The 27,655-nt window shown below is 40.5% G+C and overlaps 1 protein-coding gene across 16 annotated transcripts in view; it reads left to right on the top strand.

Annotated features, from left to right (window-relative positions):
• The window catches only part of TMEM131L (transmembrane 131 like), an 83,064-nt gene that overhangs the window by 30,399 nt on the left and 25,010 nt on the right, over window positions 1-27,655 (top strand). For 7 of the 16 annotated variants that reach the window (XR_012673537.1, XR_012673538.1, XR_012673539.1 and 4 more), the window contains 14 exons: window positions 5,455-5,526; window positions 6,439-6,562; window positions 7,617-7,733; window positions 9,745-9,855; window positions 16,128-16,205; window positions 18,089-18,242; window positions 20,528-20,586; window positions 20,949-21,057; window positions 22,023-22,125; window positions 22,779-22,932; window positions 23,591-23,761; window positions 24,056-24,125; window positions 26,103-26,220; window positions 26,970-27,111. Coding sequence is in view for 13 of the 16 variants with exons in the window: in XM_075149458.1 (XP_075005559.1) it covers window positions 5,455-5,526; window positions 6,439-6,562; window positions 7,617-7,733; window positions 9,745-9,855; window positions 16,128-16,205; window positions 18,089-18,242; window positions 20,528-20,586; window positions 20,949-21,057; window positions 22,023-22,125; window positions 22,779-22,932; window positions 23,591-23,761; window positions 24,056-24,125; window positions 26,103-26,220; window positions 26,970-27,111 (1,582 nt within the window). In the remaining 3 variants the exon portion in view is untranslated. Of the gene's footprint in view, window positions 1-5,160; window positions 5,298-5,454; window positions 5,527-6,438; window positions 6,563-7,616; window positions 7,734-8,418; window positions 8,443-9,744; window positions 9,856-14,820; window positions 14,841-16,127; window positions 16,206-17,632; window positions 17,798-18,088; window positions 18,243-20,527; window positions 20,587-20,948; window positions 21,058-22,022; window positions 22,126-22,778; window positions 22,933-23,590; window positions 23,762-24,055; window positions 24,126-26,102; window positions 26,221-26,969; window positions 27,112-27,655 lie in introns of those variants that run through there. The other 9 variants (XM_075149462.1, XM_075149460.1, XM_075149463.1 and 6 more) reach the window with 8 other exon arrangements.

Here is a 27,655-nt window from a genome sequence, read left to right as displayed (position 1 = left end):
AAAAATCATAATCTAATAATGTTCCTGTTTGTGTTTTTGGCAGAGTTGCCTTGATGGTAAACAAAGGTTTTAATTTTGTATTTCCAAACAATTTTATCACCTCTTATAAAGCTACTGGCTGTCTTCCAGGAGCTGCAGTTTAACCTTCATAACTACTACTTGGTGCTTTTACCGCCTTTAGTAAATGGGAGGTTGGGAGGAGAGAGGGAGTAGGTGATATGACAAACCATCACCTCTGCAGAAGACTTTGGTTCAGCTGCTGCTGGGATCTGTTTCTATTTCTATGTTAATTTCCTCTTCATTAACAATTTTCATTTGTCAAAATAATTTCTTTGCATCAGCTGTAGTCAGAACTTAAAAGTATTTGGATTTGGTTGTCTCCGTATGTGTGAATCTTATCGTCTTGGTCTGCTTTTTGTTTATCAGGTGTAGTCTAGAGGAATGAATCTAAAATTAGTCAGTAAATGGGGGTTTTTAAATTTCATTTTTCTGTTTCAGTTTACCTATAAAAATTGTGCTTTCCTATACAATACATACATGCTTTTCGTATCTCAAAACCTCGTCCTGTAGGTTCATTAATATTCCTGCACTGAACGTATAAAGTGCCAAAATGCCAAACATAAGTCAAATTTTGCTTTTATCGGTGTACTGAAAAATGAAACAGTACTGCCTAAGCAGATTCACTCAAAAAGGACCTCTTGTATGTTAAAGAATCTAGTCCTTTTTGCCTGCTGCTTCCAAGAAAACCCTGCAACCATAAAGAAAAAGACCCAACAATAAAATGCCTTCCCCCGGCTTGCTTTTTCTTCATTTGCTGTGAACAAAGGGCACAAAAAGGAAGGATGAAGAAAGGGCACCAAGAGCAATTACAATTATTCTTAGCTACAGATGTTGTTATCTGAATCATCTGATAACATGCATCCTAAGATAATCTAAAGTAATCAATTAAAGTAAAGAAATAAAGATACAAAGAAGACTTGAAGGAGCTAATAGAATAAAAAGGGACACTGCGATAAACTTCCTTCCGGGAAACTTCCCTTCGCTTCTGCTCAGATGCAGCTTATTCTGCAGATTGCTGAGTGTTTTATATCAATAATTAGATGAATTAATTCAGTTTTGAAGTTGTATTTAAAAAAAAAAAAAGACACAAGAAAACCAAAAAACACCAACACAAAAGCCAGCAATTTATTCAGAGTAGATTTGGCCTTTTGTTTGGATTTTTAGGAGAAATACTCTTCTTGTGATTTTGGGTAGTGAAGTATGAATAATACTGTTCTGAAGAAAGATCTTTTTCTGTGGCACTTTGGGGGAAATAAAAGGGTCTTTGGTTATTTGGAACAAATGTTTGTTGCATATAAATAGGTTTTGGAGCTGTAAATAAATATATAAAAATCATGCTGACCTGGTTGTTTACCTGTGTTTACTAATTACATGGAAGAGTAACAGAACTGAAAGAAGCGAGGGCAAAACAATTTCAGCCGAGTATTTAACAGCACTCTCAGGACGTGTGTAGCGAGCATCCCTGTGTTGGCATCCCCTTTTGTTAGTCCCGCATCAACAGGACACCAAAACGTTGTTTCCTGGAGCAGGAAATGTTGTAAAAGGCTGGAACTTCTCCATGTTCCCCTGATGCCCTTTTCCCTACAGATAAGCACCTCTGGGCTTCTCAGTGGAGGGCATATGATGGCTTAAGATTTTACAGCTCGTGCTCCTTTTAAAAAAAAAACAAAAAAAAAAAACAAGAAGCAGCAGCTCAAACCAAACCTGCTGCTCTAGGGTGACACCTTTCTCCTCGGGGGTTCTTGCATTCCTCCATCCTGGTCTGCTCCCCTGGTGTCACCCGTCTTCCCCACCCCACCTTCCCCTGTTCGTGTGCTCCCCATCCACCTTTCTCCTCGGCAAGCGTCCCCGGCGCCGGGCGTAGTGTGTGCGCTCAGGATTTGCCCCTCTCTGCTGGGTGCTCTGGTGATGGGCTGGAGCTGTGGGTCTCTCGGGCTCACCCTCGCCTTCCCCCCAGAGCCTGCCCCCCATCTCCCCCCTGCTCTGGGTGACCCTCTGGAGCCCTCCCTCGCCTCCCCGGCGTTTCAGCTGTTCGTTCTTTCTGGAGATGGATGGTTCAGGGTGCCAGTGTTTCAAATATATCGTGAGGATGGAGAGGAGGAAGGGCTTTGAATTGTTGGGCTGGAAAGTGATAATGGGGCCAGTTACACTAGTTTTTTGATACAAAGGCAATTGCTACTACGTGTTCAAAGTAGTTGCCATGAATTCCCTTCCCCTCTTCTATTTCTTTCTCCCATTTCCCTCTAGTTCTGTTCACTTGTGCTTAAAAATGTCCTCTGAAGTGTTGGAATTGACCTGCTGTATCAAAATCTATCATTCAGAAGTTGGTGTTCAACTGGTCTGCCTGAAAAAAACAGAGATGCCACGGAGTGTGGAGTCCAGCTTTGTTAGATGGCATGCTTAATGTGATGTTAACTGATTTTAAAAGCAATTAAAGAGTAGTGGAAAACCAGACTTTTTCTGTTCCAGAGAGGACTGTTTCTCCACATTTGTTGTTTCAAGACTTCCATTCTTAGGCTGATATTTGTGTGTCTTTCCCAGGCCTGTAACATTCTCATGAAATGACCCGTGTACTTTTTTGGACACATCATCTGCAGCCAAAAGAGAAATTTTTGGTATAATTTGAGGTGAATCTATTAGTGAGATGAGGTTCTTAAAAAGAAAAAAAAAAAAAAAGTTTTGTTTTAAAAAGTGACTTCAACTTTTAAATGTCTTAAAATTAATTGCCTTTGACATTTATTTCTGTGTCAGGTCCCCTGCAGAGATCTGAATGGGCTGAATTGTGTTTGGAGCGCGGGTATGCAGAAGGGTGTTCTGCCAGCTTCCAGCTGGCTTTGAGACTTGCGGTAACACACTGGAGGATTACACTTCAATGTAGATGGGCCTGTCCCTTTCTCTCTACAATGGCGGGCTTTAAAATGCATCCTGGTTGTTCCGGTGCGCTGGGCAGAATGATCCTCTGCCCATTCCCGCTACTCCAACCTGTCATCTTCTCCCTTGGGGGAAAAAAAACCCAGAACAGTAGTGGATTTCTTTTTCCGCTAGTCCTGCCGTTGAACAAACTCAGCTCTCAAGTTGTTTTTTGGCACTGCTTCGGGGCTGCTGATAAGCGGTGCAGAGGCCCTGGAGCTGGCCACCAGGCAGGGGTATGAGCACAGCGCTGCAGGAATGTGGCTGTTCTCTTTTCGGGGCCAGCCTGGGGCTTGGAGCAATTCGGCAGCTTTTTTGGGGGGCGGAGCAGAAGCTGGGTGTCTTGTAACCACGGGCCCGTTCCTGGGGCTGCTGGGGAGCGATGTGCAGGGATGCTCTGAAATTACCTCCATGCTCAAGAGTCAGCTCAGAGCCCGCAGAGTTCGTTAGCTGAGGCTTACCTTCAGCCATCCCAGGTGCAGGCTGCCTCCTCCAGAAGGAATGGGACGGCAGCCCTGGGATCCCTGCTGCTGCTGCTGCTCTTACAGGGCTTTTCCCGTTTTCTGACTCGTAAAGGGTTGGCTGTGGTTGTTGTCTGAACAGTAATACCAGCATGGCCTTGTTCGCCCAAACCGAATGAAATGCAATCTCCTACAGCCACGGCTGCATTTGCACCCAGTGCATTGAGTGCCTGTTGCAGAGAGTGAGGCTTGAGGGGAAAAGAACTGATGCTGCTGGAGCTCCCCAGAAGGAAGATTAGTAAGTCTTGGAGAGCCGCTGCCAATTACACGGATTGGCACAGAGGAGCGCTCAGCTGCTTGCCCTTCCCACCTTTTCTGGTGGAAGAAGGTATTTCAGCAGTACCTGTAAGATGCTAGAAACTTAAGCGGTGTTGGGGTTCAAGGTGATACTGTAGTGCATAAACCACTGGCTTAACTTTTATTTTTCTATATATGTGCATGCATATAAAAAAAGGATCTGAGGACCCTTAAGAAATGTGCTTCCCCCAAATGTCTGGGGCTTTTACTTAGTAGTAACTTTAATTTGTGTGTGTTTACAACAACAGTACTCAGACTTTCCTTCTTGGGTACATCTCTGAGGCTGACTTTTGGAAGGGGAAGAATGTTCTGGTTGCTGCGGTGTTTCTGGGAACGGAGCAAGAGTTGGCTGGGGCAGAGACAAGGTGGTTGGAAGGAGAGTGTCGTTCTTGTAGTTCTGCATCATCTTATTTTGCATCATCTGCATCTCATCATTTTCTAGCAGCTCCCCAAAAACGCTACCTGGATATATTGCATTCCTTCTGCTACAGCAGCGAGGGAGTTTGCTCCCTTGTATGAGAAATGTTTTCATAACAGTTGTGGGTTTTCATAATAATAAACCTGATTTTTCCTGACTGGTAATAAATTATGATGTTTCTATTGGTTTGGAATATAACACCAGAATTATGTAGGTACTTTAATATATTAAAGTGTAATGTTACAGAACTACATTTTTAAATTGGGGACCAATTAACTGTACTACCACACATTATGCAAAGCAGCTGGATAACTAATGAGACCACAGTCCGTCCCTCCCTTCTCAGACTCATCCTTGCTAGGATGTTTATTAGCATCATCCAGTAAAGATGAAACTGGTTCTGGCTATGCAACATGCAGACTGCTTCTGGGGAAGTTTTTTAACAGCATAGCACTGGGTACGTAGACGTAATGAACAAGTGCTGGGCTTGTTTTTTACCACTGTGGTTGTTGGGACTTGTGGAGGACAAGTTTTAATTGAGAAAGTGGTGAAGATATCCTGGGATTTCTGTCTACGTTATAGGGCATCGACTCATGTTGAAATAAAAAAAATGTGCTAGAACTGATGGGAACTTTATTGTGAATTTTCCTAGGGCAAAGGAAAGATGATGATGTGTGTGTTTCACATTATTTCTCACTCTCTTTTACATATAAGAAATGAGTTGGCTTTTGCATTAAAGCCACAGCTAGGCAAGCACTTCTTTTGATGTCGGCTTTTGCCCGAGCTGCTATTTACTCCTCTACCTCTGCATCTCTCAGGTGTGCTCGTACCAGTGCTCGTGTGAATGTTGAATTGACGAGACTGGGGATCTGCTTCATGCTGATGTAATTTTCATTCCCCAGGACTCTAAGTTGTTTTCCCTCTGTAGTTCACTGCGCAGCCCCATAAACAGGTGTATCAGCATGACTGAAGGGATATGTGCAAGGAAGGGAGGTTGCCAGCATTGTCTCTAAAATGGGATACTTCTCAAACTGCACTTCCATTGGCATGCGCTTTCCAGATGTGCTGTTGTATGGAAACCTTCTTAAAAGGTCAGTCTTATGGCAGTGAGAGGAATGTATGAAAAGATTTGGAGATAGAGTGTGTTTAGAATATAGAGTCAGAGCCTGTAACATATCTTCCTTCCCTGCAATGTGTAGCATCGTGCCCACTAAATATTAATTGTGGTTTCTTTTCCCTTTTTTTCAGCTTCTCAGCAAAGATGCCTCCAAATGGGAAGGCCTTACATTTTCACCCATCAGTTCTGCATTTTGGAATGCAGTGAGTATCTTACATTATTGTTGTTTTGATTAATAACGAAGCAGTGAGGAACAACTATACTGGGCTACACTTGGGTAAAGAGCATTAGCTGAGATCATGCCATCCTCTGAAAAAAAGAGAAATAGTAATTGCCACAGAGTTGGAACTGTGTTTCTTGCCTTGCAATACTTTGTAAATGAAAATCAACATAGTTCTAGGAAGGAGGAAAAGGGAATAGGGAACCATAACACATTCTGGCTACATTTCAGGTGATTCTGCACGGATGTCAAATCAGTTCTTCGTGCTGGTTGGTCATTTCTTGAAAAATTGCCTTCCTAGTGGAGGGGGAGCTTGTTGCTTCTTTTAACTTCTGAAAATAAAATCCAGAAAGTCCCAGGCAAAACATAGTGGTAGAATACCTGAGACTTTTTTTTTTTTTTTAGTTCTCCTAAAAATTATTCTTAAATGATAATTATCCTTTGGTCTATCAGTAACCAAAAAGAAACACGATCCCCTTGCGAGTTAAAAGAATGTTTCAGAGGATGCATGGAATGAATGTATAAGATGCTGGGTTTTAGGATGTATTAACTAAAGCAAAAGCCTTAAGAGAATCGTTGCTTTATCTGACAAAACAAGACTTTGGTTATTTAGACTTTTTTATTCAAAACTTTGTGTCTTGTAAGGGTTGTTTTTTTCTTAAACTCCCGGCGACTCAGATGAGTTTTGGCTAAGTGCACCTCTCACATCCCAATGTTACTTATTTGTCTTTGTATACTACAGGGCAAAATTTGTTTGTCATGTTTCCAAAGAATAGTTACCACTAGGAAATTGTTGCTTATCAACGTGTTTTAGAGTGATTTGTGTTTGTTGCTTTTTTGTGCACTGCCTGTGCTTATAAAGTGAATAATTTCTTTCTCTTTCCCCCTGCTTTAGATTACTGGGATTACCCAGAGCTAAAATGCTGCATGCCTACAACCCTAGTAGAGATAGAGAAGTTGTAGTGAATTCAGTGTTTACAGCTACTAGACAGTTTCATGTGTCTCCTGCTCATAGCCGGGTGAGTGTTGATGTACTTTTGGAAACTATGTAATGGCCAAGTGCCAAGCCTTCATGCTTCCTTTGGCCTAAGCTTTTCATTCTGTGTTTTCTCTTCGTGTTTTTTTGTAGGACCTCCAGCTTTTTTTCTGTTTGCTAGCTTTTTTTTGCTCACTTCTACTTAGACTGGTAAGGGAGAAGACATCCAAAACCTACAGTAGGAAATGTGTTTTACAGTAACAGAGAAAGAGAAGAATTTTTCAGTGTTAAAGAGGCTGTTCAAATCTCATTCTGCTCTATGCAGCATTATGCAGTAATCCACAGGCATTGGGTATTTTACAGCCTTGAATTTTCAGTCTTTTGAATGGTCTTGCATATTCCTCAAAAAAAACTGCAGTGCAATGTTTTATGCATTTTGTATTGCAATTACGAGCATAATTGCCTTATGATCTAAGACGTTATTTTAACTCTGAATTTTTTTAACGATGTGTAACAATATAACGCATGTTAAGAATGAATTGCTGTGATCTCAGTTTGATGAAGCCCAGATTTTATCCTCTGCTGATGTGCAAAGGGTTTTTATTATGCTTTCATCTGATTTGTGTTTTTACTATGGCTGAATGGGTATTACTGTGCAGACATAAACGTCGTTGTTCTTTCAGTTTGTTTCAGACCTATTTGGTTACTAATTGCGTTGCCCAAGTTCCGCTTTGACTTCTTTGACTATATATCACAGGGGGCATTGATTCACTTTGTAATAGGTATCCATACGTGGGCAAGTGTTTCTGTGCAGGCAAAGGCTGTCGGTCCTGCATGATTAACTTTTCATGCAAAAAGGCCCGAGCTAGCCGAGAAACTCCAGCCATAATACAGCGAGTTGCTGCGTGGTCTCAGTTCTTCTCCATAGTAAGAGTTGAGAGTTTGGGGACAAATGAAACTTCTCAGGGCTGAGGTTTGCCTAGTGGGATCTACAGAGAAGGGTGTACATGTGGAAGTGTCTGTTGGGCCATGCGATTGAATGGTGGGTGTCGTGATCACCGGCACCAAGCAAGTAAGCTTCTTTGTGGTCTTTGCAGGTGATTCCAGCGATGGGAAAAGTGTCTTTCAGAGTACTCTTCCTGCCAACAGAAGAAGGCAGCATTGAAAGCTCATTATTTATAAATACCTCATCTCATGGAGTACTTTCGTATCAGGTAACTACTCTTATTTTTAGCTTGAGTTTTGGATTTACTGGTTTTGAAAAGTGATTCTCATACATTTTGAACTTAGAGATGTTCAAAGTTCATTGAACTCCTGATACAAATTGGGTGGCATAGTGTTTACAATTCATCCCTTTTACCCGATCTTGCTAGTCTCATGATCCCTCATACATGTATATGGTTACAATTACTACTGTTAGTGGGGCTACTTGCGGTAGTAAAATAAAGTGTATTTGTGTATATGTACTTACAAGATCATGGCCCTGTCACTACTAGTTGGTTTCATATAATACTGCAGTCTAGACTGCACTGTGCTGGAATGCATTTGTCATGAAAAACCTATTTAGGAAATATTTTAGGTGGTTTTCAGCTACGCTGCAGGATTTTATGTAAACACATTGGGGATGTAGCACAGGGTGAGAGGTTTAGACCCTTAAAACATGAAAGTTGAAGTAATGGCTATGCATTAAAGCTGTCTATTGTCTGATTAACTAATGAATTCAAGCAAGTCTTAAGCTTTTTTTATTTTTATAAGGGCCATTATATACTCCAAATTCTTTGCTTTTATTAATATGTTAAAGAAAAATCTGACTCTGAATTCAGTGATTTAAAAACAATGCCAGCTTTAATCAACCATCCAGCTATTCCATTCCCATACTTTGATACTGTGCTGGAAAACAAAGCTCCTTAAATTGAAGCATAGGTAAGTTCCGTTGAAATACATGTTTTTTAATACAAATGTTGCATTTATCTGGTATTTATTAGAGGTCATACCACATTTGGCAGGAACTTTTCATCAAGAATGAGGGAAGAGTGCATTATAGAGTGACTGACCTTTTCTTTTTGACATCTTTCATCTCCTTGCACTTACTCCTGACTCCTTGGTTTATTGCCCGGTCAGCTCAGCCAGGGCCTTTTATCAACAAGTCGTGGAGAAGCAGTTGTCAGTGCCACCAGAAAATCAGTTTGTCTCCTGTTGGACTGCTGCTGAAATCAGTAATGGACTGGTTTTCATGGATGGTTTCACCAGCCCCTAGAAACAGAGGAAGTACCTGCTCAGCTTGCATTAGGTTTAAGAGTTTCAAAATCAGGCATAACTTGAGTGGCTGATGCACAGTTACAGTGCTCTTGAGAGCCCAAAAGCCTTGAAACATGTTTGATGTTTCTAATGCATTTATGCAAGAGTAGGTACAGAAGATTCACCCAAATAGAGAAGAGGTACCATTATAGTAAAATGTACTTCGTAAATACCTCCATGAAAAAAAATAGCATATTCCCTTTGATCTGATATTTTCTATCTGTAGTCAGAGATCTTCAGTGAACATAGAATGCATTGCATTATCCTCTTAATTAAAAATGTGTTTTTTTGATTAAAAAAAAAAAAAAATCTTTGCATACAAGTGAAAAACCCCAAGGCATTTTTCTTAACCTGTAATGATTCCCCCCACCCCGTTATCTTGCATCTCATTGTCGTAAACTAATCTTGGTGGAGCGGAATATGAATGTAGTAAAAACATTCAACTTGCAAATCTTACAGTGCTCTGAAAAGTGCAGATTTCGAAAAACAAAATGACCAAAAATTAGTTTGCTCAATTTTTAAGGCAGATCCACTGAATTCAATATGCAATTGGACTAGTAACAAAGTTTTTCTAGGAATTACTGCACTGCCAGATGGTGATGTGTGTATTGTAATTGCCTGAAGAATAGTAAGAGAGTTTTAGATACTTTCTTTTTGAGATAACCTGATGCTCTGCTGGTGAGTGCTTTGTTTTGTTTTTGTAATAGTGCCTGAATGAGTGAAGGTCCTAACGTGCCATTTATGTGTATAGTTACTTTCCACATTGGAACTCTATATCTATAAATCGTCTTTTAAAAGAATGTAATGTGAAAAACGAATCTGTTTCTTGGGAAGATTGTTGTTATTATTAGCAAAATAGTTTTATATGTTACCGTGATAACTGAAATACTAGATGTTGATGTAAGGACCTCTGTTTTTTAACACCAGGTTTTTGGAATGGGAACTCTGACATCTTCTCCAGAAGAACCTAGAGTGCAGCTAGCAAACGCCTACCTACTGCTTCCACACATTCAAAACATCCAGGCGTCACACACACTGGTACAGTATACATTTCAAACGGAGATGAAACATAAACCTTCTTAGTAAAAGATTTTTGTCCTCAGGTTGTTGGGATGCAAGGAACGTTAACAAAAAGTCCACGTACCAGTGACTGCAGGAGAGAGGTCGCAAGATAGAGGGCTACTGTGATCAGCTGGTGTTCTGGTTTTGAGACAGTCTTTGGCATTAAACTATTCCCACTTGTTCTTGTTCATGCTTCTGTGGTGTGCTGGCCTCTCAATTGTGCTGGCAAAACTATTTGTGAGGCCCTGCTCTGAACTAAACTGGAGAATTAATCTGTCCCAAAAAAAAACCACTTTGTACTATAAAGTTTGGGGGGGGGCTGTTTTGGTTGGTTCTGTTTTTTACGTCAGACCCGTTCCCCATACCAGTTCACAGCAGGGCTGCACCAACAGTTTGCCATATTTAAAAAGCATGGCATGCTGCGTGGATGAGAATGAGAGCTGGGAGGCAGGCCAGAGTATCCCCTCCTGCCCCTATCAGTGCTGAAGATATCGGCTTTGCTTACCTCAGCTTCACTAAAGCAGGGAGCTGTGGAGTGTACAGCAAGGTGGATTTACAAGGCATAACTATTTCAATTGAAAGAAGCTTTAATGATTTCTGTCATTTGTTTGCAGTTGCAGGTATTTTCATAGTCTTCCAGGCCATACAGACCTTTCAAGTGAATAACTAACTGGAAAAAATTGATCTTTCAAATTTCCTTTTGTATTGTACACAGATTTAGTTTTTTCAAAAACATATTTAGAATATCTTGGCATGTAACAGAATTTAATCTTAAAAGTAAGCTGCGTTGATTGCCTTCATGATGTCTTCCTCTGTTCTACCTGAGAAAAAGTCTCAGCTCAGATCGTATTTTTAAGTCTGCTATGTATATGTTAGGTCAATCTTGCCTACCGAGCCTACCTGAGGATAATGCGTGATTTCCTTCTCTTCCTTTCTTTTCCTCTGTACCAGTCTCTTTCCTGTAATCACACAGGTGTGCTTGCTGTGGGCATACACAGACAGACGCTTGCGAAGGAACCAAAAATCTTCAGGTTTTGTAATTTGGGGTGCTAGGGGTAGAACTGAGAAGGGATTTTTGGATGCTGTTCGTGACGTCTCTCTGCATCTTCACGTCTAGCTCGATGGGTTGTTGTCAGGTACTATCTGAAGGTTGGATGCAGTCTCTGCTGCTTCGCAGTTCTGTCTGAATTTCTGAGTAGAGAAGTTTTGGGGAGCATTTGACATTTTCCTTACTGTGTAGCGAAGAACACTTTCCTACGCTTTATTTCTCTAGAGTACAAGCTTGACGTCATGTTTGGCAGTGCAGCATGGTACCACCTGGCACCAGTCTTGTCGCAGGACGTGAGCTGTGAGAGAGTGTTGACTCAGTTCTCCTAGCTCTGGGTGTAATTTTCCTGTACCGGGCTATAATTGAGGAATTACTCTTCAGTTCGCTGAATGTTACTGATTTGGACAGAAATGCTGCAGCAGTGGGACAGGCTTCTCAGCTCTTGAAGGTGGTAGACAAGATCTAAATACTGAAGAGGAGCTTATGGCTTGAGTTTGGGTTCCATTTCGAAAAATGTTGCTCTACAGGTAGCTGTCCTCTCCAGAAGTGCCTCCTTCAGTTCACCCTACTAATACTCTGATCCAGATCCTATGAAAACTGGTATGATCCTGTTTTGTCCAGTTTATATTTTAGGCTCAGAAGCTGTGGAAAGAAAAGAGGTCTACGAGGTTTGAGTGAGTGACTACACGTGCAAACTTAAGTATACATAACTATTAAACATACAATGGAGATTTGTAGTGAGAAAGCGTTTAAAACAAAGCAGTCCTACTCACTTAAGTGTGCACGTTTGCTTTCCCCTGTTTATTTTTAGCTGAAGTAAAATACCGGTGTAAGTTCAGGACAGTGTAAGCCTCATTTGCATATCCTTGTCATCTTGGGATGAATGAGCTGTAACCTTGCGTGACAATGTTTAGTTCGATACGCTAAAGGTATCCTTATCTCTGAAATCTACTGATACTGCTTGGAAACCTGTGAGAAACCTCATCGAGTGCTGCATGGTGTGTGTCTATTTTTTGCCTTTATTGTCTCCTGTTTTAAAGGTGGTTGTGTTTAAGCTGTTTGGTAATACTGACATCCTTGATTGTCAAGGCCAGAAAGGTAGTGTCATTTAGTCCCATCATGTGCTTGGTGAAACGGCTTCGCAGAACTGCTGGGGGCATTGTTACCATAACCCCAAACACTTGTTCTTACTCCTTTGATGGTTGGAAACCTACACCTGACTTCCAATCTGAATTGCTTTGTGTGGCTGGTTTATATTTGTTTGTTAAGATACGCGTTTAGTTTATATAACTCCTCCTACTTCTGACGCTTATACCCAGAAGCATTTGTAGGTGGCATCGCATCTTTCAGCTTTCGCTTTGCCAAGCTGAACGGTCCGTGCTCTGTCGTATCTCCTTCAGTCATGGGCTGTCCATTTCTTAACCAAATTGACAACCCCTTTCCGCAGCTTCTCCAATTTGTAAAAATTTCTTTTGAAGGTGAATGGCCAGAATTGTACACAGGCATATGGATGAAATTTTGCCTCTACAGAGTATTTATGTTGGAAATATGATATATTCCTGGGGATTATAGATGAACATTTACCTCTACAGTAGTTTTTGCATTGGAAATACAGTATGTGACAGGTTAGTGTTTGCGATTTTTGTGGAAAATGAACTTCCATTGATTTTGTGGGTTGTTTTTATCCTTTAATAGGCAAAGGTATGCAGGCCTTTCTTTTTTCTCCATCATTCCCTCAGCTTTTTTTAGCAGAAACTCTTGTGATTAATAAAAAAAAAAAAAGACAAAATTGCCTTTTCTACTGTTGAATTTCACCCTCTATTTGTTACTCTTTCCAAAGTTTCAGCTTTTGAAGGGTTCAGGATCAGCGTGCTCTGGCTGTGGTCCTGGATCCCAGGATTTCTGGGCTCCTGGCTCACTTGTCGGGAAGAAAGAAGAGCCGTGTCCAATACTGTGACTTCATAGTATGTCCACGTGGCCATTCAGCAGTGGCTAGTTACCGCTAAGCCGTAACAGATGGTGGAGCCCATATAGGTCATCTTTGTTTAGCCAGCTTCTTGATGTAATCTTTGCTAGTTGCCTGTTTTTTTGGCATTGTTTAATGGATGGCACTAACAGGGCAGCTACATCACTGCCTCGTGGCGTTCAAAATGCTGTATGAACACACTGGAAATGTCAGTGGAGGAGTGACCTGCAGGGCGGAATGTCTTATCGTAGGAGACACAGAGTTTGGAGTTTATGAACCAATGACATGGGAAGTACTGCAAGTACTGGCAGGAACCCAAGACTCCTTAAGCTATGTTTCGTACCGGTGGACTGAGGGTCAGAGAAGCAAATGTGTGCAAGTGTGATGTTTGGGCGTGGAGAAGGAAGGTAGTAGGACAGTAAACTTTTCTTGGTGTGCCATTCTGATAACTGCCTGCAAAAAAATGATGAAACTCTGCTGAATCATTATTACAGGGACAGCTTATTAACACCATTCAGAGTGGAAATAGCTCTTCAGGGCCAGGGACTGTCCAGGACAGAAACTTTGAAGTATCAGCCTGCAGTAAGAAGGGGAGACTTGTTCAATGTTTGTTCTTTTTTAATTATACTGTGGCCAAACTCCAGGAAGTGGCTTGAACTTTACAGTCCTGATAATGATGTGAGAATATCTCTGTGAAAATCTTGTATAGAGCCATGTCTGATTGACAGGGCACCTAAGGCAGAGTAAGGTATTCTTCCCTGAAAAGTGACCTCCGGTCTGTGGTTGCTTGGTGGCTGTTGAGCTGGCCTGTGCCAGCCATCATGTTGATGCTCTGTCTCTCTTTTGATGGATGAATTATTTCCTAAGTAATTGCCTACTGCACTGTCCCCCAGCAAGAATCCTAGACCTTCGCCAGGGGAGCGGGGTTCCTTGCAGATCAGATGGTTCAGGTTTTTAGGGTTTTTTTGAGAAGCCTCTGTTTCTTTAAAATTTAAATGAAAGAACTTACCAAAACTGGTAAGAATTTTGTTCATGTGGCTTCTATCAGACTTCTCTATTCAGTTCGTATACGATTTGTGGGTGCTGAATGTGTGTGTACGTGCAAGTATGTATGCATGCGTACCTAATGAAAAATAGAGGCACTAGGTAATGAAGTGGCAGTGGCTGTACTGCTTTGCGGCACTCTTTCTAACTTTTCCCCTTGTACTGTGCCTCTCCTTTTCAGTTCGCCTCTGGTGCAAACGTACGCTGCATAACTCAGCTCTCTGATTCATAGGCAGTGATATTTACAGTGTAAACGGAGCACTTGCACTGCTAGGAGATGTGGACATGGTCCTAGGTTTGTCTTCTTGGAAACCCTGCTTCTGACAGTGTTTTCTTCTCAGATGCTTTATCTTCTCTATCTTCTTTTTATGGTTAACACAGCTGTTCTACCAGTGTTGTAAGAAGTAAGCATGACAGTTACGCATCTATTGTCTGCCTTAGATAAATGAAAACCCTTTTCCTTTTCTGCAGATACCTTTACAAAGAGAAATAAAAAATTCCCATATAATATTACAGATCAACATCAAATACACTCCAGTAACATTTTTTTACCCTCTGTTTGTGTTACATTAGCAGCTTCAATTTTAAGGGGACAGCAGTTTCCCATGTAGACCTATGCCAGGTTAAGAAGTTAAAAAAAAATGTTGGAAAAATATGACTTGTCTGATTATTTTTTTTTTTTGGGGTGTGGGGTCTTAAACTACTTTAAACTACAATGGCATTGAATAAGGGCTAACAACTCCTTATTTAGGACCATGAAAGCGATAGTGTTCTCTCAAGAACCACTGAGAAGGGAAGTCTAAGCATCAAGGTTTATCTGACCAGAAAAGCGACCCCCAAAGTTGCTCTTTGTATAATCTTACTGCCTCGTTAGAACTCCACTAGCAGTCATGGCCGTGAGAGGTTAGTAAGTGGTGCGTGTTTTGGAATCAAATGGGTTTTTTTTTTCCTGCTCTCAAAATCCGATGAGGACAAAAATGTTTGTAGAAAAGAGAAGAGGTGGCAGGGGTTTGCATCCCCCGGAGAGCGGCGCTGGGGACAGGGTTTGGGTTGCCGCTAGCCACCTTTGCAGAGGTTACATCGCCCTCTTGTGTGAAGCCCCAGACATTTTGTTATGAAATCCGATTGAATCGGGAATGCAGAATATATGTTGGCTTCCTTTTGGCTGTGCTTTTTATAAAACTGGACCCCATGAAATGCCACGCGTGTGGTGAATCTTCTCTCTGCTCACGTGCACCCTGCCCCCTTCTGCCAGTCCCAGGGAGATATGAAATAGTGTGTTGGATACTTTAAAAAACTTTTCTTTGCAGTTTCGCTCTTCAGCATCAAATTATTGAAATTTTTTAAAGTCAGTTGCATCGACACCTTCAGAAACTTGAACCTGCAGATACCCCATTCAGATAGTTAGTTCAGTATTGCAAGAGAAACTGGGGGGGCTTCCACATCAGTCTCAAAATCATCAGGTAATTTTGCTGTAATTAAGGCACTGATAGAGTGACAGGTCTGTCATTCTGAGTTTGGTTTTTTTTTTTTAATTTAGAATCACAATATACCGGCTGAGCAGTTTGTGCAAGTAATTTGGCAGTCCAGATTTCCAGATAGCTTTCATGAACTATGCTTGGCTTTGTCGGCGCTGTTGCCCCGTTAGATTTATGAGTGCTTTACAAGCTGGCACAATCAGTGTCGTCTTTTCTTTTCCTTTCCCTTTCCAGTCAATAAAAAGGCAAAACAAGTATTTTCTGTCTGTCCATTTTGGCATGAAGCCTACATATCAGACAATGTCCAAGAAGCATTATGTTCTTGGCCAAGCAACTGTATTTCAGTATCCAATCAGCAAAGAAAATATAGAGAAAACAAGGAAGGAAGCTTTTATATTATACAAAAAAGGCTCTGTTGAATACAGTTTATTGACATATGAGAGTTTATAAGGGTTGCTCATGTTGATGCTGTATAAATATTTAATAATCATGTATAATAATAGTTTGGTAAGTAAGTAGATATTGATGGAGTTCCTGGGAATTGGAGATTGATTGCTGGCCTATTGTACAGAGTAATTGTATTTATTTTAAAAAATTTCCTTACATTGCTGTGTCATGCATATGTAGAAACAGTTCTGTTATCTTTGTATTTATATGATAACATCTTTTGAAGCAATGTGCTTGATGTTTTCTTCACTTTTCTTTCTTACAGGCAGAAACTATGAATGCCAGTCTCTTACGTGTTCACCTTGAATGCAGTTTACCTAATGACGCATATCAGCAAGTTAAAGTATGTTTTATTATCATTTTATATCTATTTAAGTCTTCTTATTTTAATCTAAGTTTAGAGGGGCACTTTCCAGAGCTCTAGAAGTTTAGCAACAGTGCAATTTCCAATGTCTCAGTTTAAAGGGGAATTGTGCTTTTAGCTCTGCTTTTATGAAACTGTTCCCTGTGGTATGAATTAAATGTCACACACATCACACTATAACCTTTAAGAGAGGGGGAGATGGAAAAAGACGCCCCCCCCTCCCCCAAACCCCAAACGAACACCAACCCAACAGGCGAAGCGTTATGATGTGTAGGTGTTGTATTCTTACACGGAGTACAAAAGTGATTAGATTCCTCTAATTTCCTTTCTCCAGAAACATTTCACAAGTTTCTGGTTCACGCTGACAAGAGATCAGTGAGCCGAGAGGCTGCAGTCTGGGCCGTGCCAGGAGGCTCTGAAGGTGGCCTTGGCGTTGGGCAGAGCTTGGGAGGGGCGAGCTTGTTACAGAAAAGCCCCCTCCACAAGCTCTGAGCGTTCAGGACAGACAGGGTCTCCTCCCCGTCCTGGGCAGTGCCATCCCAATCTCCTCTTCCCCTCTCTCCTCAAATGTCCTTACACAGTAGATGGGTGTTGGTTCACAGCGACGACGGTACTCGATGGGGTATTTTGTTGGATCAGATATATAGGCCCGCGCTGTGCTCTGCGGCACCTTTCTTTCATCAAGTGTGACGAGGCCCTTTTTTTCTGTACGTTACACATAACAGTGATCCTGCGCTGTTTGACTCCCATGTTTGATTCTTGCATTGCACTGGTGAATGAGGCGAGGTTGAGATGCACCCGACCATTTGAGATGGCACGTAGTGCAGCTGCCCGTTCTTTGACGCAAGGGCTTCCCAAGGGCACACCATCCCTGCGCTCCAGTCTCCACGAGCGGCCTCCTCTCCTGCTCCTGGCAGCCATTTCGAGTGCTGAGGGTTTCTTTGATGCTGTGTGAGCAGTGAACCGGCATCCCATTCCCAGAGACGCTTCCCCACTCCCGCTGTACCTCCTTGCGGCACTTCGGATTAGCTGAAGGCGTTCTGCTGCCGCTTCACGAGAGCACTTCGTGTGCCGGGGCGGAGGTTTTCTCCTCCTCCTCCTGAGCAAATCAGTCCTCTTGGTAGGGCATCAGAGCTGGAGTTTAGCAACCTTCATAGTGTGACGCAGGACAAATTTATGTTACTCACTGTTGATTGTCTAGTTTTGTTTTGCTTTGTGGGCTTTAATTTTTTGTGAAATGGTGTCTGTGTCTTTGTAGTTGCTAAGACTCAGCTGTCTTAACAGCAGCCACTACTTAGAGAAGGAAATAAGATTCTATTTGTATTTATCTGAAGTATTCTAGCCAGACGACAGTGTTTTCTATTAAGAATTGTACATGTATGTTTGTTTTTTTAAAATTACTTCAGTGAGAAATGGAGACAAAAAACACAGGATTTGGAAAAATTAACTATAAACAGACCAGTGAACATGAACTGTCTTCCTACCATTAAGACACATGCATCAGTCTGTTTATGGCACATTTTATTGAAGGCAGAGGATTTAACAAAGGAAACTGTTTTGCAGTCCCTGAGGTGAGACTGACTAAGACAGTTTATAAATTTGCATTCTTTCAAGGTTCAGTGTCCTTTTTAGTTGTTTTTCGTCTTTGTTTTTGCTGTGCTTTCTGTACCTGCACTGTCTTTGGTTTCTGCTGAGATTTTAGCAGAGGTCCTAATTACTCCTGTTTTGCCAGCGCTTTGGTGCTGGAAACCTTGTCTGTTAGATAATACCTTTGATTAACTTCTCAAGGTAGCTTACTGTAATGAATTTTTTCCGTTCCCTCCCCCACCACACACACACCATATCCCCTTGTCTCGCTCCAGAGTTGCTGTTTTATGTCCGATGACCCAATGCTGCTAGAAATGAGCTTAACGGTAAGAATGGAAAATGCCCAACAAGATTTTGTGGAGCCCAGACAATACTTACTGGAGAATCTTTTTGTAGTTTATGTAGCAATGGAAAAAACAAAGACCTCGGGTAAGTCCTAAATATGACTGTTAATTGTAATAGAACTTAGTTTTATACATAAATTGTGATTTGATGTGCTAAATTGAATCAAATTCAGTGACAAATTTTGCGCCTAAGAGAAAAAAAATGAGTTGAGTTAAACACAGCTTGTCAGCCACTTTGTTTAGGGCAGAGTTACTGTAAGTGCAGTCCTCTGAATAAAGGTAATGATTGTGAAGTTGTAAACTACATCTGTTTCATTCTTTAGTCCCCCATGCTTACGCATCTGCTTAAATAGTATGGAAAGATGTCATGGTCCTTCGATTTCTACAACTGCATTTCTGGTTTCCCATTAATTAAATTCACCATAATAGGACTATGAAGGCAGAATGGTTTGTACAGTACTGGAGATAGTGGCCATTATGGAAAGCAGGGTAATGAGGTAATACAGATGTGCGCATCATTTGTTCTTGTAAGCTAGAATTCCACAAGCAAAACAATCAACTCCTTGCAGTTTCTTCATGCTACGTTTATTGGGTGAAGAAATCCTCTAAATCCAGGGGATTTTAAATTGTTTATAGAGCTTTGCAGTCTGTTTGAATAGCTCGTTTTAGACATTTCTGCCAGTTTTACTTTCTGATTGAAGAAGAAGGAGGAACTGCTTAAGAATCTAGATTAAAATAATATTTTTAACACGCTAGTAAAAAAAGAACATGATCTTTTTGTCTTTGGAGAAGTTCCGTTCAAGATCTAGTCACAAAGCAATATATGCTGTTTCCCCACTGCCTGGTCTGTGATGTGATATTTACAAATAGCTGAAACTGAAACACCCACTGTAAACCTAGTTTCCCTGCCGGTGAGATGCCAGCGCTTTGTTACGTTGAGCTGTGGACGTACATTTATTCTGATGCTGGTAGAGAATTGTTCACCTCTGTTGTGTCAAGGGTGCTCGCTGTTAACAGTTTCGGTGGTTAGAGTCCTAGAAGTATGCTTTTAAGGCTGTTTTCTATTAAATATAATGCAATTATAAGTACTCACTGTGTTAGAGGTTGGTCATATAAGCCCTTTGGACTTGCTGTCGATGGGAAGTTCCATGTCTTACTCCATCAGTAGCAGCGGTGGCTTTACCATATCAAACAGCAATGCTTGCTTGCCTTCTGTTTGTATGATTAAATGAGAGACGAGGTCTTGAGGGAGAGATCTAACAAAAGGGAATACGGTGCTGTGTTAGTCTCAGTGTATGGCACGTGTTAGCACCTAGAGTGGGACAGCAGGTAGGCAAGGTCTGCACAGGGGAACTAGCCAGCTGGAAAGGTTGAAGAGGAGTATGTGCTTTAAACAGCTGTGGGTATGTGGAGCATCTGCTCGCTCAGAATCAACATCTTGAACCCTCTTTTGGAAGCTGGCACATGTAGTCTGGCTTTCAAGCAGCTGAGCAAAGCACTCATTATTAGAAATTGTGCCTGGTGAATTGGGAGAATGTCCTTTTATGTCAGCCTGCATCTACTGATGTAAAAAAATTATAAGCAAGGGCAAGAACCCAGGTTGTCTTCCTTCATGGAGGTGTGATGACCGCTTTGGTATAATAGTAATCTCTTGTTCTGTCTTACTGCTGCTCTTTTGGTCCTCTGCATCTTCGTAGTGTCCTGTGGATGGGAACATAGCTTTGCCAGTGATGAGGGTGGCTACCCAATATAGCTGTACCACCTCATCGGCCGGTGAAGACTGAGTTATACCCATCTCCTGTTGCTCTAGTCAATAGGTTACTACCCTGCCAGGTGATAGGACCATTTCTGTTTTAAGCCCAAAAGGTGTTAAGCACCGAATCCAGCTTCGCATTGTCTCCTGAGTATGCTTACTGTCCAAAGCAGGCGAGCCAGGATCTTGCGTAGCTGTGTGTGTATAGAGAACAGTTTTTACTGGACTCTCTTGTGGTATTGGTAAGTTGGCCCTTAGACTTAGAAACTTATGGCAGCGTCGGCCATCCTTCTTTCCTTCAGCTGTGCCTCCTGTCTTCCTGCCTGTAGGAAAGGGGGGAGTTGTGCTCCATCTTGGATTTAGGAGGTAATGAAGGAAGATTCCCTGTTGATGCTTGCCTTCATGTTTGTGGCCAAAAATCTTGAGTGGATTTTTGCTCCTTTATGAAACAATTGCCAGCTCAAGATGTGAATAGTTCCTCCTTTTTACAAGGGTAGCTGTCACACACAATTTAATTTTTAAATTTAAATTGGGATTGCTTCTCTCATGAGTATCTGACAAAGCAAGAGTGCTTCCATCCTTGGCCAGCTTACCTCAGTGTTCATTCTTTTGGACAGGTGATTCCTCAGTAGATGTGTACGTCATGCATTCTGGGAACAGCCTTGTGCATATACAGGTAATTGTGGGCTTCAGGAAATCATATTTTAGGGTGATGAGTTTTATTGGGAATTAATTAGCCCACTGGCTTACTCTCTAATAGCAGACTGATTTTGCTGGTGGCAGATGCCATGCTTCTGTATTTTTAAAATGTGCCCAAAAGTCTAATAGATCTTTTAGATGACAAGTTGTAGTTCAGTGGTGGATTTTTTTTAAGACATAAGAGGTGTTAACTTAATAAAAATCCATGGGTTGATTTAAAAGATGTGAGGAAATGGCAGATATTGGCTTGCAAATTTGACAAGAAGATACATTAATACAGGAGCTACAATAATAACGGAAGTACTGCTACAAGGATCATTGTGTCTTGTCTTCATGCAGGAAATACGGCAGTTGTCACAAAAAGACACATCACCTGTGGAGTTTGAGCCAGTACTGCTATCTTCATCATCTACTAACTTAACAAAAGTTGCTTCTATTTCTTGTAAAGGTACAGGATATGTATACTTATAGATAATATGATTAAACAGGATTTGATTATAAAAGGGTAGCTTTTCTCAGCAGATGGAGACCCTGAAAGATCTCAAAATCAACTTGTCTGCACTTTTTTGAGAAGGAGGATGAATTCTTTCTGCTAATTGTTTCCACCATTTTTGTGTATATATGCTTCCTCTTACTCCAGTCGAAGGCTCTAAGCTATACATATTTCAAAAAGGGGAAGAGAACATTTGCTAAAATTTTAGCTGATTTTACAATAAGCATAATTATTGAATATGCTTTTTCAACATCCTTTTGTAATTTGTGGTTATTTTTCTGTTTCCAATACATTTTCTAAAAGGCTATTGTGCTTGGGTGGTCATTTTCTATGACATTTCTTGGCAGGATCATTGAAGAGGCTTGCCTGAGACCAGGCGTGTTTGTGGAAGAGCAAAGATTAACGTTTAAGCATTCCTGACTCCAGCCTGTTTCCTATTCTGACCACTAGACTGCAGTGCATAGACTTTAAACATTTATGAAACAGCCTGCTTACATAATGACATTGGGACTTGTTTTTCCTAGCAAAAACGGGCAAATAATAAGAAAGAAGGGACTATATGTTGTGATTCTTTTTTTCCAGAACAGTTTTTCATTTATTAAAGGAGGCAGTGTGCACTGATAAGTAAGAATGCTGTGCCAGTGACACGTGATTAAAATTGGTCAGGTTGCTCTTCTCAGCCTTGTTGCATGTGTGTTTTTTGAAAGCGTGTAGCATTCATAAATTTTTCTTAAAGCAAGGTTTGGAACCTCTGAAAATTAGGACATAAGCAATTAGATGCTTTGCTCACCTGTGTGAGAATTGGACCAGCAAATGTTCCCCTTTGTCGTGTTCTTCCAAGTCCTCACATGAAAATCATTGCAGATGTGCTTTCGTTCTGGCTGATGTTGTATTCTCCTGTATGTCTGTTCTTTGCCCAGCTGCATCCTGTGACAGTGAAAGTCCTTATGCTGACAAGAAGAATAATCTATTGGAAGGCACTACAACACTAAAAGCCTGTCTTTCCTGTCCTGTGATGGAAGGGTAGGGTGACAGTGGATTTTTGTTTGTTTGTTAACGTTCACTGATGTTATAAGAAGAATATTGTACCCTACTTTGAGATGAGGTTAGCTTGCTTTGTCACTGAATGATTCCAAGGACAGTGAAGAGGCTTCTTCCTATTGTTGCTGTGTCATTTGCTGAAACAGACCTGTGACATTTCAAGCAATAGTTCTGTATTTTATTCAGGAAGAGTTTCAGGAGCCAGTAAAAAGATATGCCTTAGCAGCTCATATCATATAAACGTTGCTTAGAGTCTGCGATAAAATTTCCACCATCCTTGTTAATCCAACACGGAAGCAGGATAGTTATAGAAAAAATGTGGAGTGAAGTCTTTTCTTCAGTCGTCTTTTGCCAATTTCATCCATATCACAAAGCAGTAGGCAATGTTGTACTATAGCGTAGCAAGAGTGTAGAGTGATGACCTGCATACCTCTTCTACATTGTTCTTGTCAATTTTTACTCTGATATTATATGTAAGTATTCCAGAGGAAATAATTTTGTTCTTTCTCCTTAAAACCTTAAAAGAGCCTCATTATGCAAGAATACTGCAGTTATCTTCTCTTGTGTGAACTGCTTATGTGTGTGCTCAAGGACAATTGCAGATGTATTTATTTTTCTTCTGTATTTACTTGCAGGTACTTTGACGTAGATCCTTCTGCAGCATTGTTTCATATAGAACCACATCATAATACTTCAGGATTTTGGTCCATATGGTTTACAAACAATTTTGACTTCAGCATTGAACTGAATGAAGTCTTCATAGTCAGAGAAATGAAGAACGTTTTAAAGGTAAGCTTTATTTCTGCTTCATACAATGTTTTGTCCTTGATTTAAGGATATGGTCCTTTGACATACGAAATAGATTCTTTGAAGAACTCGGTGCTCTCAGATCTGGTTGAAATCAGTTAAAAATAAAGGTATATGTGTGCCTGTAACGGTTAGGTCCTAAAGAGCTTACTCTCTCAATAGGCATTATTCACTGTCCAGCTTGTTTTTGTATTGTTTATTAGCAACTGTTCTTTCATTTGAGTTGCAGCTACAGATGCATCAAATTATAGACCATGGCTCTGTTCTCAGAATTGTTGCATGTGTTGTTTGTGCTCTATAGGATTCAGCATTTCTTCATAGGCTGTAATGGAAGTCTTTAGTACATAGATGAGCTTTGAAGTTTAGAAGGCGAAGCCAATAATTTACTCGCGCAATTGCTTGATTCAAACCAGACAAATCTGGTTTATGAATACGCACATGATCTGGGAATCTAATTGGCTCTTCGTATATTTAGATAGGAGATTTACATATGTGCACTGCATGGATCAGTTATGGGCACATATGTGTGTGTAATAACAGCAAAAACACGAAGGAAGAGAAAGTTTACATTCTTCAAAGTACCACTTGCACCAAAAATACTGTACCAATTTTCATTCAATTGTCGTTTGATTCTTTCTAGATTCTGAACTTTGCTGAACCTTTGACTCTACCTCCTGGCTGCTGGAATGTATTTTCTTTGAAACTCAGTGTGAAAGACACTGTAACAAATGTGCTTTCTAGTATTTGTTTGGCCACAAATGTGGGAGTGATGTTTGAAATACCTCTGCAGATATATTCCACTGTGTCCAAGGTATCGTATTCGGTTGTGTTGAATGATTATTATGCACTGCAAACCAGACTGCAGCAGCCTCTTTCTTAGGCCAGAAATCTGTCCCTTAGTCCTGAAAGAAAAACTCAGTACTAGACCACTCTGTGAAACCATTGTGTAGCTTGAGAAGTTAAGCCCCCAGAGTTAAACAGCAATGGAATTACAGTTCTCTCAACCTCAATTCTCTTTGACTCATCCAAGTTATGCACTGAGAAACTGGAATTTGTCCTGTTGTTCGTCATATGGTCAGTTGTAGTTTTTGTTTTGTTTTTCCAGCAGGGAAATCTTCATTTTGAAGCCATGGCCCACTGTGATGTTCAGTGTTACTTGGGAAAGTCTGATTCAGGTAGGCTCGTCTTGGTTTTTTTTAGGCATCTGACAGTAGTTTTATTGTAGAAAATTAATTTTATGTAGCAGGACTTGTAATGAGAATATTGAGATTGTTCATACAAGTACTTAGTTTTATGTCTTTTAAAAACATCCGCTTTTCTGGGAGTATATAAATGGCTTTGAGTAACCTGTACTGAGTACACTGTGCAGTGTTTCAGACCTCTAATGCCACAGCACGCGGTAAGCTATTGTTCTGTCTTGCAACATGTTTTTTGAACTTAATATTTAAGACTCTCTAAGTTCTCATTGGTGGTGTACTGCTGCTTGCTTTCTTCATATGCACGTTCTCTGGAGATGTGGAGCTAGAATAATAAAGCTGTCAGCTCAAAGTGATTAGAAAATGTGCAGAAATCTGGGTCCAGATCCTTGGAAGTCTTTAATGAAAAACAAAAAACAAATGTTGACCAATATCCTGCCTTTAGCCAGAGTTAAATTGGAAGGCCTTCTCATTATCTGTTTCTCACAGCAATAATTTCATAGATTTCTGCAAAAGACCATTTATCAGGCTTATAAAACAGCATCCTTAATGCTGCATCGTGTGAAACAGAAAGAAGCGGTCTCATTCTTTCTGGAACTGAGGAATCTAACTCCAGATACTGTAATGCTGGGAGCTGTTTTAAGTACCTGGTTGGTATTTACCAAAATACAGTGTTAGGTATTACATGGACACGATACTGCCTGAAGAATAGAGTCTGATGGAAGCTGATTCAGAATAATGGGGTTTTTTTAATTTCTGCTCAGTAAGGAATTTCAGTAGGCAACTGGGTACCATAGGCTTTAAAAGCTTAAGTGAGTGCTCTCCTTAATGTGTTTTCAGGATGATGCTTTCCTAAAATGTAGTTTTGTATAAGGATATGAAGAAGGCAATAGTAGTCAGTCAGATGTAAAAAGGAGAATTGAGATGACATATGGAAACGCGTGGCTTGAAGAATTACTGATACACATGTACACTTAGGTACATATCGTAGAAGCAAGTGTTTGGTTTTTGCGTGTTTTTTTTTTTTTATCTATATGAAGGAATATTGCTGATACAAGTAAGTCCTCGTTGCTTACTTTCTTTCCATTCTAATAATACACATAATCAGATCTTTACATACAGGTATTCTGCCTTCTAATTTAGAATACCGGTACCTGTTAAATAGAGAAGTCTAACGCACAAGTCTGAAAATACTGACCTAAAGAACTTGTAGCTGGATTATTCCAGTCGTCATCAATCTCAGTTGGTTACTTTAAACACTAAGGATTGTAAAATAAAGTACATGTACTTTCAAAATAAGCCATTTTTGTTTTCTTTCAAAATAAATTTGCTTTTCTAACTCCTTTCTGCTATGTGAAAATGCTTGAACCAATATGAGTCTTTCTAAAAGGCATTAATCTTTAGACTGACGGTAAAGCCTTGCAGTTTTATCTTAAGAAGAATTTGAGAAAATTGTCAGCTCCTTGAAAAGAGAAGCTAAAATGAAAACACCATTTCTGCCAAACAGTGGGATTTGTTTTGCTCCCTGCTGTGCTGTGATATTATAATTTTGTACCACTATGTAGAGAATAGTATATAATCTTGATACTTTATTGGCATCAGTGGAGAGTTCTGTGTAAAGACTACTGATAACATAATGACTTTTCAATGGTATCCATTAGAAATAGCAACAGTAAAAAGGCCTTACTAGACCATACAAAGCCTGTGCAATACCCATACTCTTGTTTGTATATAGAATTACTGTGGTTTTGCAGATGTATTTCTTAAAGTAAATCGGATATGGACAATAATATATATACCTTCACACATGTTTGCTTTGAAGGGAAAAAGTGGGTTGCCTTTTTTATTTTTGTGTCAGGACCATTTGCAGATACTGATTACTTATGTTCAGAAGTAGATTGGTGGAAGGAGCAAATGTTATCTCTGTAAAATATGAAAAATCTGTTATCGTTTTAGCAAATCTGCTTTGGCAGAAGAGTCTCTCTCTGGACCGTTCTGCCTGGAATGTGGATTCTGAGCTTGCAAGTGAACTTTATGAAAGATGGCAAAAAATAAGACGTGGGGAAGCCTGCAGGTCTGTACAGAATCTGTTGAGGTTCTTAATTCAAGCCAGTATAGCGTTTTAAGAAAGAGTATTTCTGTTCTGAAGTATTCTTAATTAGAACAAACATTTTTGACCTTCCTGCACTTAAGTTAGTTATCTTGCAGCACCTGGAGTTTCAGAGCACTCCAGACACCCCCAGCTTTCATTTCAAGGCATTGCCAGCCATAAGTAAAGTTTCAGATGCCCGAACTTTAGAATGTAAATAATGTTCTGACTGTAATAACCCACCACAGCTACCCAGTGTGAAAGCAGTCAAAGCATGTTTTACCAGATCATTTATGGAGTTGCGTGAGTCCTTCATCAACAAGACGCATAGCAGTCTTTTCAGGATCAGGGTCTTTGAATAGCTTTTAAGGTTTTTAGTCCCTGGCCTAATGGATACTGCATACTGGGGACGTTGGGAAGGAAGCAGTCACTCCGAGCAATTCTTGTAGAGATGGTGCATCAGTGACATCGGCCCCTTTCCAGAATAAGGAGGTAGAGCTGTGAAAACCACAGTTGTGTTGCAAGTGGAAAAGTGGAGACTGAAGGGATGCACATAAGCTACACTGACTCTTTACTACTAGGTTACAGCTTTATGGGCTTTATTTTGTGAAGAACACTTTCAAGGAAAGATTAGTTGATGTAATTATAGGTCCTGGCAAATCATCTTTTTTTTGTTCTTTGTTTGAAAGAAAAAAAAATAAAATTAACAAAGCCTTCTGGTTTTGCCAATAAAGCAGGAGAAGTATTTTAGGATCGGTTCGCTTTATTCACCAGAAGAAGCCTGAAGAGGAGTTCTTTTCCTTTTTCTTGCCACGGTTGACTACAGAGCCTGGCCTTACGCTCAACTTCAGTGCCACAGCAGTTAAAAGTAGTATGGTAAGGACGGTTGTTGTTATGCTTTTTCTGAGTTGATGGATGTTTAGCTTGTTTAAATAACAAAGTCTGTGGTTAGTATTTGGTGATGCTTAGCATTTTTGTACTGCTTGTAGATCAGTGTTTTGAAGTCTAATTTAAGACACCAGATTTGTATCCCTTTGGCTCTTCGATAAGTTCTCTAGCTACCTAGTTGTAATATTTTAATGCAAGGATAGGAGTAAAGCAGTGTAGGTCTTAACTAACAGTTGTTCGTGCTTGTTAAAGCTTTCCTTGCATCATTGTATAAGTTACATGCTTATGGTAAAATAATTGAACGAGGGACTAGGGGTAGGATGTGCTGTCATTAATGATGCATGTGGTTCTGGGATGGCTTTCCTCATGCCACTGCCGTATGTAACAGAAGTGTGTAAAACATTTGTGTGAGATACAGCACTTGAGACATCAGCAGAGCTATGTGTCTTGCAACCACACTGACAGTTGTTTCTTTCTCGTTTGTCAGCTTTAGGTCACTACTAACCTAGCCTGGGCCAGAACCAGTCATATG

The sequence above is a fragment of the Calonectris borealis genome, chromosome 4 (genome assembly GCF_964195595.1).
Source record: "Calonectris borealis chromosome 4, bCalBor7.hap1.2, whole genome shotgun sequence".
Classification (NCBI taxonomy): domain Eukaryota; kingdom Metazoa; phylum Chordata; class Aves; order Procellariiformes; family Procellariidae; genus Calonectris; species Calonectris borealis.
The sequence above is the reverse complement of the archived record's forward strand: the minus strand, read 5'-3'. Positions and strand labels throughout refer to the sequence as shown.